General features: G+C 34.5%; 1 protein-coding gene across 1 annotated transcript in view; it reads left to right on the top strand.

The window, feature by feature from the left end:
* Positions 1–729: 729 nt before the first annotated feature.
* Positions 730–13,398, top strand: part of LOC113398499 (uncharacterized) — a 273,433-nt gene continuing 260,764 nt past the window's right edge. Inside the window, exon 1 of the mRNA XM_026637260.2 lies at positions 730–993. Within this exon, the coding sequence (XP_026493045.1) occupies positions 936–993 (58 nt within the window). The 5' untranslated portion in view covers positions 730–935. The remainder of the gene's footprint in view (positions 994–13,398) is intronic.

The raw sequence follows: 13,398 nt of genomic DNA, 5'->3' as shown, positions 1-13,398 counted from the left end.
TTTTACTGTAAGACTTGTATTTTTTTAGTTCATGTTTTGATGGGATTTGTATTTGTTGCTGTCTTATTTTATGTTAATCGTTTCGAGCACACTAAGACGTATTGTAAGCAATATCGCTACTCAGATATACTAATGCACGCCGATTATATATTCCTTTGTATATATAATGTATATGTTGATATAAGCTATGTATGTAAAATTAAGTGATGCCACTCGTCCCGCACTCGTCTTCGCAATTTTAAAGCCCTCATTGATACATTCCCTCAGACTCTATCGATAAATAAGTATTATTGATTATTTGAGCGAGTTGTGTATTTACTTGTTATTGCCAATTTAATGACGATTTATATTGAAACCGGGTAAATATAATATAACACTTGTTTATGTATTGGTCTTATTGGAATAAAATGTTTAATTGTAAATAGTTATCGAATCTCAGACATGCAATACAACGACAGTTGAGTTCCGTTACATAATGTAACATTTTACTTTTCAATTTTACACCCGGACACGCAGAGAGATAAAATAAACTTGTCACGAAATTATATTTAACCCGAAGGCCTACATAATTCCGAATGTTAACGCAACTGCATGCACAGAGCTGGGACTTTATTAAACGAAATAATGTAGCGAATGCGCGGGACGACTTAGTCCGTAATGAGCATCGTAGACGGCTACGACGACTACGGCGGCTTCGGCGTAGCTCTACGCCAGTCACACGCGAGACCGCGCCGCGAGAGCACGCTGCGCCTCACGCCGCGTCACGTTTACAATTAATTGGTTATACGCGTTCGTTACTTGTTTTAAAAATATTATTTTATTAATTAAAAAAATAAACAAGTTTCTTGTGCTCTGTGCTGTTGTTGAAGTGTTTGATGTTCGTTGAAATTTGAAAGGGAAATTACTTCGCAAGTTAATTAGAAGAGGTAAATTAAATGATTAAGATGAAAAGGATTTGTCACCTCATCTTCCGGCTGCTATTCCTGCTCGACGGTGAGTTTTTTTTATAAATTATCAGAGTTTATAATGGAGAGAATTTTAATTCAAACTTCGCGGCACCATTTTTCATACAAGTTCTTGGTTATTTAATTACGGAGTTTGCAGGGAATTATGTCCCCAATTAAGTAAATGAAAAGGTGCCAAGTTTCTTTGTGAAATATTTCTGTGTATAAAATAAAACAAGAGGATTAAATGCAAAAATAACAAACACGATATTCCACCTCATTAGTAAATAACTAAATGATTAAAGATCCTTATTTTGTAACTCATTAAACGTCGTATATTTGTTTAATGATTTAAATAACGTAATAAATAATAATATAACTTTTAAAAAAGAGGGTAAATTTCAAAGGCTTTTAATTATGTAAAAATAACGAAGTATTTAATTTCAAAAGCGATACTTAAAACTTTGCAAAATAAAATTAAACAAGTCGAATTAAATTCAGAAGAGAAGTTTGTTAACCAACAGCAGCGGTTACACTTTTGATGACGTAATGATCACTGAAAATCTTTCAATTTTATGTTAATAATATACTTCACTTGTGATCCTCATTAATGTTTATTTGGTAAATAATCAAATCAATTGTTTTTGTTCTAAATTTTATAAAAGATAGAACTAGAATTGACAAACATCTGATAATAAACTTTTATTTTATTTGAAATTAAATTGTCTCTACGTAGGAATTTGCAAAAGCAGATGACGTCAAAAGATGTTTTCTTAATTAGTACATTCTATGAACTGTACTTACGTGCAAAATTAATATATTAATAATTGATACACAAAGTGTGTTCGAGTGCTGACATTTAAATTAAGTCGGGCTTATAACATGTTCTGAGAATAAACTGTTAAAATTACAAATATTTTTCACATGTTCGAGGGCTCGTAACTTCCAAAAACATAACGAGGAAAGTAATGATAAAGATACGATCTCATATAAATCATCTCAATCGCGAATCCTTGTGTTTTATCATAACAAGATGATAAATCACATGAAACTTTTGTATTCATTCAAAACCCGGGAACATTAGAAGTCAAAGTCGGATTTTTTAAATTCTCATATCCTTTGTTTCACAACAATGGGCGCTATCGTATCGACTAGCGCGCCCCGCGGCGCCGCTCGCAAATGAGCCGAACATAATTTATTATGTTTTAATTTCCTCTCCGACTTCTCGCCGCTCTTCGGATTCGTGCCCTTTTATTTATTTTCCTTTGGATCATCATTCCATTCAGTATTGGGCTTGTTATATTCAAATGGGGTTCGTTTCGATGTATTTCAAAGGGCAATTTGTGTCTATTCTACTTATTCTAAACCAATAAGAAGAATAATTCAATTCTGATTGCGATACGCAACTCTATCCCGACACTGTCCTGCGGTAGTTTAGCATCGTTACATATTATAAAGCATTGTAAGACTATTTTTGAAGAATGTTTACCAAAGTAAAATATAAGAGTAAATAAGTTACCGTCTGTCAGTGTTTTGAACTTTTGTGACTAACATTTTATTGATTTGATAACATTATAAAATTCAGACAACCTCTTTACTATTTATATTTGTGACCAAATAAAGAATAATAATAAGGTTAATAAGGTAACGACCTCAATTATATATTAGAACCAGCCGTGCACCGCGTGTGTTACCTAACGCTTATGACTACTGCTCTACTCCTCAGGTTTGTAACGAAAAATTTCATAGCATATAACATTTCCCTTTAAATGGAAATTTTCAAATTCAAATTCCAGTAATCAATATAGAGTCGTTATACGTGATTGACTGCTATGAACTAAAAGTTCTAAAATATCTAAAGTAAAATATCTAAGGTAAAGATACCTTTACGGTATAGAAAAAATCCCAGAGTCCTGAATAAAATCGACGAAAGAATATGCAGCAGGATTATATACTTTACTGTTATTTGGTTCGCAATAACTGTAACAATGTTATATTTTAATAGTCTCGATCAGTTCTATTCATAAGGTATATTAAAATGTGTTCATTTGGTTTTTATTATAACGAAAAAGAATATCTTTCGTATCGTTTCGTTCCGTTCCGCTATCAACAATTTAATTATTAATGTAGATAACATAATTATCAGTCTCCTCTTGTTAGTTTCCATCTAAAGCTAATTAGAAAGTTGGTCACGCTGTTCCAGTTTAGAGAAGCGCATGTGAGCGGATTCTGTTAGTACGAATATACAAAGTTAGGCGTTTGTTGGGGATTTTTGTGTTAAATGAAAATAGAACTCTGTTTTAGTCATGTTAGAATTGTTGTTAGAATCAACGTTCAATATCATGATTTTTGAAATTATAATTGTAAAACAGAGACTCAGTGTTAAACGTCGCATTTGTCTGTAACGTTTAAAGTTAAGTTTATGTTTACAGTAAAAATCATTTAACAAATATTTTAGCGCTTCCTTTCCGCTGATGAAATGTTTCTATGTAAGCCCGAGATGGCCCAGTGGATAGAACATGTCAACCCCAATGTAAAAGTGCGGATTAAAATCTGGGAACACAAGCAAGTTTTCATGTGCTTCATTTGTGTCATAATATATTTCGTGTTTAAAGAAAATATCGCGAGGAAACCTCCACGTGTCGAATAATACTCTGCGACTAGTGTATCAACCGACTCGCAGTGGAATACTCAGTATAAATTTTTTTAGGAGGCTGTTGTTAGCGGTGTATCATTTACGGGGCTTTTCTATGTTTAACATTTCAGAGAAACATTTCTTAAGTTTTCTTCAGCGCAATTTTTATGGGCAAATTCGATTCGTATCGCAGAACACTAACGTGAATCGGTAATATGTGATATGGAACCTTGCCTTTAATAATATAAGATTTAAAGTCAATCATACGAAATGCGATACGCCACTTTGATACGCATCAAAAAGGCGTATCGCACGTCACGAGTGAGATCCGAAGAGAGCTCTAACATATTCACGCTCTTATAATAACGCGATAATTATCATATAGTTTAAATCTTCCCCCTGAACATAATTTCCTTGGAATGAAACTATCTTAACAATACATTTATACAAAAACTATTGATTTACAATAAATGATGAAACTTTCAAGTTGCGATACTATATTATGAGGAGCTCGATACATTTGCATAGTTTGTGAAACAATTACCGGTCTGGTCGGTTCTTAGGCTTACGCTCATACAACTATACGGGATACGCTCAAACTTTGCGCGGAAGCTCATTGATATCTCAAATATCTGCATGAAGTCCGTAAAAACATATTTATATGATACATAAAAACTTAAGACTTACTTTTACGATATGTAGCATTTAAAAAAATGTACGGTTTTTCATTGAATCGTCATGTTAACAGCTATCTAAAGGTACCACCGGTTAGGGATGTAGATTCTATCGAGTAGAACCGGCTACTCGTAGTAAACTATTTGATTTACATGTTATATTTAAATCGTACTTCGGGATTGTTTATCTTCTATTTATTTACAGCAAAGCTATATATTTATGTTTTTTGTTTAATATAAAGTTTTAATTTATGAACAGGCAAAGTTATAATAAATAGTATATGTATTTTATAAATAACAATACGAGTAAAAAATGATTACTTTGTGAAAGTAATTCTTGCTCATGAGTATCGCTAATAATATTTAGTGTATTTAAAAGTTCTTTCACCCTTTTTATTAAAACTATTAATTGAAATATAATTAAGGAATTATGTCATTAAACAGAAATTTAAATGGATTTTTGACAAAAAAAAAATTATATATTTAAAGTGTACCCGTTTTATAGTAATATAATAAGTATTAGAACAAAATATGTATTTAAGACTATTGTTGTTTTAAATTAATCATGAATTCAAAAAGATTAATGGAGCGAAGTCAAGCCGCGTCATTAGTTCAGCGTTGATATCGAAACGAGAAAGAAACTTTTGTTGTTAGAAAAGTCATTATATTAAGCGGACAGAAACAGAACTACCAAAGGACCGTATTAGACACCGACGAACTTCTGAGACCTCAATAAGAATGACGTCATGTCTATTACCTACCGATAATCTATCCAAACGAAGCCGAGGAGGTTGTTTGTTTGAACACGCAAGGATCGAGATCTAACACATTTTTTAAAATCAGTTATTCTTAGCAGGTGCCGGTTTGTTGTAAAATGTTTTACAACACATTGTAAGCCACGGAACGGAGCTGTAACGATCAGAGTGGGTGAGAGGTAAATCGGTAATTCTTCCATGAGCCCGTTTATGGTAAAATGTTTGAGACTATATTACATCACACTGTGAGCCACTAAATGGAGCCGTAACGTTCAAAACGGATGAAAGGTGATTATTCATAATAATTAATTATTATTATTGTCCGTGACGTACTTCTATGGATATCGCATACGGTAATATAATTTTCTGCGCCCGATTCCAATCCTATACTGATTGGTCTCTATCGAGGTAGGACGTGAAGTGTCTTAACTTTCATCATAATCCATTCGGAAACTTCCTATAATTAAATACAAGGTAATGTTACGTTCCAGAGTACGTCGTTAGACATGTTAAGCGTCGAATTAATAGTCCGTTACTTCATAAACACACTGCGTACTAGTAGAGTACCACTTCAACTGTTCGGTTATGTATTTGCAAATTTAAATAAAATATCATTAACTAAGCAAATATATTTACCGGTTATTAATTTCATTAAATAAAAATATTACAAGCTTAGCTTACAATTTACTATTCACTGGTCGTGGCCGCGCGCGCCCTCTCTGCAGCTTACCGCACGCCCCTTGATTATTACTTCGCTAAACATCAATATATATTACTGAGTTTAAGTTGAAATGTCGAGAGGGTGCGATTAGCCGATATAATCCAGTATTTTGAATAATGTGAATATTTGAGCACTTTTGAATTTTCATGTGGCTCCCGCGGTAAAGGTACACCTTGAGCTAAACCTGCATGTGTCATATTTAAGTCTGCCCTCACGGCTATCGCAGGAGTCGAAAACCTATTAGGATACTTACAGGTTGTTATTCTTATGTTTAAAGTTAATCACTCACCATTAAGGGACCCATTTAGTCTTCTAACTGCTTGCTAATACAGTATTGTTATAATATGTGAAATGCAAATAAAAGTTAAAAGTAATATTCGTATACACTAATACATTTTAACAGATTGAAATAACATAATAATAAACGTATAACTAAAAAGTTTCATAATTAGATTTAAATGAGTCATAAATACGCGAATAAAATAAACTTTGTTGAAGTCAAATCTGAAATTGCACTCGGCCGAGGTCGACTCCGGTTTGAAATTATTATAACAAACCGCAATCAAATAATTTGTGATTGTTTAAATCTATGATCGTTAACATATTTTGTGATTACGTTCAAATTTATTCCAAAATGTTATCGATCATAAACTGCCTCGTTGATGAAGTGGTTCAATTAAGTTTGAATCCCAGTAGAGATATTTTGTAATCTAAACTCACTGCAGAACAAAATCGTGAAATGACAATTAAAGGATTTACACGTCAATATATAAGTTAAACGTAAGTCGGCTTTCAATATTTCACGAGTAAAGCCCGGGTTACACAGTACGAGCTGTGATTAGACAGTTGACAGCTGCTCGCATTGTGTAGTCGTATGTCGGTATCTCGGCTTGCCTTAGCTGTTTACACGATGAGAGAATAGTGTTGTGTGTTGGAGTTGTACTGGAGTATTTTGACTGCCTCATTGGCCTAGTGACTATAAAGAAGGCCATAGATCCTTAGGTCCCAGAATCCAAGTATTTGAATCCAGGTTCAAACCACAATTCGGGCCTATAAAAAGTTATTGTATTTAGTATTTCTATCGAAAAATTCCCGGAATCTGGAAATTAGAAGTGCGTAAGGCTCGCCTCAAAAACTACGTAAAGCCGTTGGTCCTGAGCTTGAACGCTGCGTCCGTATGAAATTGACATTAAAATATAAGAGGGAGTATGATAGAGTTTGATGGCGCCACTTTTATATGAAAGAAATGTTTATTAGGACACGACACAATTGTAAAAAATATAAAAAATTAAAAAAACAAAAACAACAATAATAAAAAACATATTAACTAATTATAACTACTAACTTAATCTACAAAATAAAACAACAATAACAAACCAAAACAATGATAGTTAACTTGTCCTAAATAATGATTCATCTATTTCATTATTTTTAGAGATCTTCACGCAAGTTGCAATCAATCCCACAGTAGAATTTTATACAAAATTCAACAACTCGGTCGAACAAATGGTAAACCGTAAATATCAACGGTACAATAAAAAACTGAAAATTTATCTTTATTTATACGGAGTGAAACTTGGTAGTACGGGTTTGTACTAGTTCGTCCGGGTACCACTGACTCATCATACTCGTATATTCGAACTTGTGCTACGAGTGATTTTTTAAACTCATTACATTAGGTCCATAAATGTGGCATAAATATAATCGGTCGCTAGTAGCCTGAATGAGGGAGTTTTTTTGAATGCTTTTCATTTCATAGTCTGTCAATCTTTACACCGCCTACGGGAAGTCCCCTCGTGCTGGGCAATTCTACTCGTCATTAGTCGCCCGCGGGGATTCCCTTTGTATTCTGTATCGACAAATGAAAATAGTCTAATACTTCGCAGAACTTTTTAAAACAAATACCACTAGTGTAACCCCAGAGTAATTGCTTAGACAAGACCCTGCGACCTATCCTCGTGTTTAGATACTAAGTATATTGAAGTTTACTTCTCAGATCTTCAAAATAATACTTAGCAAATAAAAGTGAGAGTGAGCCTTAAAATAATTACTTCTAATTAACACAGTTCAGGTAAAGGCCGCACTGCCAAAAGCACACGGTGGGTGTAACACAAGTGATTTTAAATTCACCGGAATCAAAGTCTGTAGTTTGATATAAAATTGGCTAGTGTGGCTCAGGTTTAAATTGAATATAAAAATTGCAAAATGTGAGTAAAAATGTAAAAGGCAACACTAACAACATTCTCTCAATTTTCAGACTTTCACGTTAGAAAAAGCCTTGTAATGACGCACCCCTGGTTTGAACCCAAGGTCGTGATCAGCACAGCTTTGGCCGCTGATCCTGAGCAGCTAACTACTAGACGATAATATATTATATTTTATTATTTATCAATCTGACTATATTAATATTACTAATCAAAGAATGCTCGATGAATTATGAAACGGATGCATGAAAATCAGGTACCGGTCGTTGAAAATGTTTGCCACATACACACACAACTACTCGTCATATTAATCAATATAATTATTTATAGTTTTATTTAAATAGTCAAAAGCCAAAACGATTCAATGCAATCGAAAAAGTCGCTGGTAGGAGATCCCCTTACGCCACATGTATTCCGTCTCTCTTTTAATGATATACTTTAACTTTTGTAACGTATTAAATAAAAAATGTAAATAAATAAAATTGATTATAAAACTGTAAATTAATTTTAGGATTTTTAAAGGACCGATATTAAGCATCATTAGCAAGTGCCGTCTACTGTCTGTGTCTCTAAACTACACACGAAGCTGCGGGCGCAGCTCGAGTTATATATTATGTAAGACATTGCGACGCTGGTTGTCACTGCCGTAAGATTCATACGAAACTTTGACCATTTCGTCTCGTTTTAGTTAGAATTTATTTCCTTTGATGACCGATTTGTAGACCGACTAGAATTGGTTTGTGCACCAATGGGCGTACTCGTCTGTTTGACCGCACAAATATTTGTGTAAACTACTCCGTTGTTTGTCTTGGTACGTGAGCATTTATGTTTCGAGTGTCAGGACCTCGTGTGACATTGACGTGACGTGTGCATCACATTGGTTAAATTGTACACACAAAGAAGATCATATTCCAAAGTGATCCGATCAACGTTAGAGTTCTGGTTAGAGTGGAGCTATTATATAAAGAAATTATATTGATAGTGTAAATATTAATATGTATATTTTATCCTACGTTATAAAATAACATAGCAACATCAGATCTAAATTATATTCGGACATTCTCGTATGCTAACATCTCATAATGTCGACACGACACCCATGTCAGCGAAGTGTCAAGTCGACGGAGGGAGACGTCCGTCTGTACACACCACGTACATGTCTACATTTATTAAAAAACCGAGTGCGCCGTGTCAGGGTTGTGTCCAGCGGTCTTCAACCCTTTTCCGACTTTATTGCTTAAATGGGTAAATGAATTTAAAATGAAGGATGTAGTCTAAATACCACTTAATCCCTATCTCACATTATATAAGCCTCATTTGTAGTCGACTGCCTTCTTGGTCTAACGGCTAGTTTAGACGGCTGGTAAAAGCAAATTTTTCAGTTCAAATTCAATTCAAAGGGCACCAATGCAATCATTTTTTTTGTTACATCTTTCCTGTCGTCTATAGCCATCCCATAGGGATACGGGAATAGGGGAATAAGGTGTGCATTTGTATTAGAGCACTGTATCCTGCCGTTTGCTAGTCTCCGCTGAGATTTGTCGTCGTGGCCGAAATCGGTCGGAAAAACATCATTCGTCACGGAACGCTAACAAACAACACAGTACATAGTACATCTAATCCACAACTGTGTGGGTCGCACCTATCACTGTAAAAGCGTGTACGGAACCACCTCAAGTTAAATAGTGCAGAGCACGACAAGGTGATTTGAACGTATCTCATTCGTAAAATGTAGGGAACTGATTTATAGTATTTTGATGCGATTTAAGTGTTACTCATACTATTTAGATATGTTACTGTCGCGCTTCGTGAAACTTTCAAATTTGAATTTGATGTGGCAATAAACTTGCTCTTTACTCCTTAATACTTAATGTAACAACAAAATACAACAGCCTATAAATTTCCCACTGCTGGACTTTAGCCTCCTCTCCTTTTTGGAGGAGAAGGTTTACAGCATATTCCACCACGCTGCTCTAATGCGGATTGGTGGATACACATGTGACAGAATTTCGTTGAAATTAGACACATGCAGGTTTCCTCACGATGTTTTCCTTTACTGTCAAGCACGAGATGAAATATAAACACAAATTAAGCACATGAAAATTCAGCGGTGCTTGCTTGGGTTTGAACCCGCAATCATCGGTTAATATGCACACGTTCTAACCACCTTTGCTCTCTTCTTAATGTAAGGTCAAGTGTATTAATTTTGTTTTAAAATGATAAAAATAGACTTAAAGGAAATGTACATTCGTTTTTATGTCAAACTTATATATTATATACAACATTTTATGTGAATACAAAAATATGCCATTTTGGGTATCTCTACTTAAAAACTATCAATGTTAAAATACCAAATCGTTGATAAACAACTATGAAAATAACATTACCAACCCAAAAATAAACTTCAATTCGAAGATGGAAAAATATTAATTCCATATATTTGACTTTATAAATGTAATAAAAATATCTTGGAAGGTGTTGCACGAAGTTAAAGCAAGTGGAACGAGCCTTCGGTCGGAAATCCGGCGCTTGTAATAAAAAGAGGAGTTTTTTATCGAGTTCCCGCTCTGAGCGGCGTCGGTGAGAGGTGGCGAAATGGGGGATAGAATTTGAAATATTGGCTCATTGACGATTATGTGAGCTGGGTCGAAGGCTGACCGATATTTCCGAGCTGAATGGTTGCGCTCGTTCTCGTGATTACATGCTAAATTATAAAATTATTATCGTTTATTTAATCAAGGGTTGGTCTCGTCGGTCCAGAATATATGGCGAGTTCAAAAACAACCAAGCGCCGCTGAATTCCATGTGGTTTATGTTTATAAATGATATCATACTTGCAGTGATGACAAAAAATATTAGTAAACATGTATGTGTCACATGAATATTTGTTGTTGTTGTTACGAAAGTTGTTACGAAACTGTTTGCAAGGTTTCCAGGGAAAGCTTTTGCTTGTGATTTTGATTTCCACTAAACGAGTAAATAAATAAGGCGCCTCTCAGCTCGGTTGGTCTTAGCACTCACAGAGGTTGAGATCAGATGGCTCTATTGTATCTTCTCGGAACCACAGGGTTAACATTATAGGTATAACATTGCGTCGTTGCGGGTGAACTAATCAACGCATAGTAACGGGGGACGCCATTAGCGACTGATTGGACCTTTTGATATTTTTTGTTAGATGTCTGACCAATCAAGTAAAATCTATGAACTGCTACTAATGAAGCTCAACAAATGACTTGTGCTTGTAAAAAATATTATGGATCTACTAATGAGACGAGATAGCGTAGTGGATTTAACACGAGGGTTTCAACCAAGGGTAGCTGGTTCAAATATCATGTTTATTATTTATTAGTTATTTAGCAATGAAACAACACATTTCGAGGGATCTTGTGTGTATCGGATGAAATTTGCCATACCGGTATCCACCAACCAGTGTTATGGAATAAATTTCAATGGTGTTTACATAATACAATTATGCGAAAATCAAAATATACTTTATTCAAGTATACTAATTACATTCTTTAACTTGAATACATAATAAATTTAATAACTTCAATTCAGTCAATTTAATAAATTTAAATTGTACAAACCGTCGTTCCTGCTCGCCTCGACACTCTTTCGATAACGTAAACGTCTCGAGTATCAAAATACAACAAATATTCATTGAAGTCAAAATAATAGCGACATATCAGCGCCACGTTCGACGTTCGATTCATAAACCCTTTGTGACAGTTACAATATTTTCAGCTATCGGGAATATGAGATACAATACAAGCGACCCTGCGGTGAATCTGTGAACACGGAGCTCTCTATTACCGCGATAAGTCCGCGCCCTCCGCCCACGTGAATATGAGGAATATTGCTTCGACTGCCTCGTTATTTTTTATTGAAAACTATCCACATAGAAGATATATATGATAGCTCAACTTCTTCTAACTTTGATTCGTATAATATATTGTCGTTTGAGCCAAAGGCAATATATATTTATGTGATGTATTGATTCTTAGATAATGTTTGCGTTTCTTTTACTTTGTACGTAAGGCAACCAAATTCAATTTACATATAAGATTTTAGTATTATATTTAAATGACTGTTATCGTAAGCGACGGGTATTTATGAAAATTGAAATATGCGTGTAGGTACATATGTATATTTATTACTGCTACGTTGATTGCCTCGTAGCGCGTAGGCTTTTGAGGTAGTCGAGAGTTCACCTCCTTTTGCTCAAATACAAACGTACCTCGACTCGAGACGTGACTCGCTCGAGGGACATAGGGAAGGCGATCCATTGGTTATTGTTTTTTTATAGTGTCCTCGCTGCGTGCTGCGTGTATCATGTATAATTTGCGTTAGTATTTTTTAAAGCTAATGCAGAAATTAAAGGTTTCTTGATAGTTTTCGAAAGGGATATCTCTTTATAAATGTATACCATAACTTTAAAGATTATTATAGTCTACTGAATTAAAATACTCAGATCTTAATTATGGTGTTAGAGAATCCGCATTCAATATTTTTATTTCGTATCTAAGCAATCGAATTCAAAGCGTCGATTTGTATGTCAAGGGGTCTTCTGTGACTCCAGTGAGCATGGAACTACGTCGAGGTAAATTTATTATTTATTTATTGTATTTATGGTAAAATTCTCTTCATCATGTATATAAATGACCTTTGATATTTTGAATGCCTCGCACAAGACAACTGTTTGCTGATCAATATCGCCAATCAATATCTGACGATGTAAACACTGCTCTCTCAGAAATAGTGCATTGGATTAGTATTGATAATTCTCTATTAAGCGACTTCAAATGTTACATGTATAAAACCGCGAATAATGCGGAGCTCAGTCTACTCGCCAACTCGTTACCTCTTTAGTAGTAAATGGGAAAGTGTTAGGCCATTAAGGATTCTAAGCTGGAAAGGGGGCTCAGACTGAGCTCTGTAGCATCGCGGTTATGAAAATAAGAGTGTTAGATACTTTCTCGTCGTGTTTATTTTAGTTACTTCCATAGTATAACGTCTTATAGCTTTCTAGCAACCGATATCAGTACGATAAATGTAGAAGAAGAGGGCTATTCGCGCAACATATAACAGTTTTCATTAACGTCAAGGTTATTTAATACCAACATTAAAAAAAAATCGTTAAGGCACGTTTGTACATACAATGATACTAAGTTCTTTCACCGGTTCATCTCAGGTGCGAGTTGTTTCTTTTCCAATCGGCGGTAGATTTTTTGACCAAAGATAAGTAAATGTAATGCTTCTATAATTAATAACGATTTTTGACTTCGGCTTAGTCGTTTAATGTATTAATTGTATGTTATAGAATATTTTACAACACTATTAATTAAGCGAGGCGAAACTTAATATCCATGAAGATAGTTTAGAATTTAATTTACTTAAGCCGTCTGCATGCCCACCAAATTATAGAATTCTTAGAAATTCAGTTAATTCCCGCGCACTAATAAAGT

The sequence above is a fragment of the Vanessa tameamea genome, chromosome 26 (assembly GCF_037043105.1).
Source record: "Vanessa tameamea isolate UH-Manoa-2023 chromosome 26, ilVanTame1 primary haplotype, whole genome shotgun sequence".
Classification (NCBI taxonomy): domain Eukaryota; kingdom Metazoa; phylum Arthropoda; class Insecta; order Lepidoptera; family Nymphalidae; genus Vanessa; species Vanessa tameamea.
This window is presented reverse-complemented; position numbering and strand designations above follow the sequence as displayed.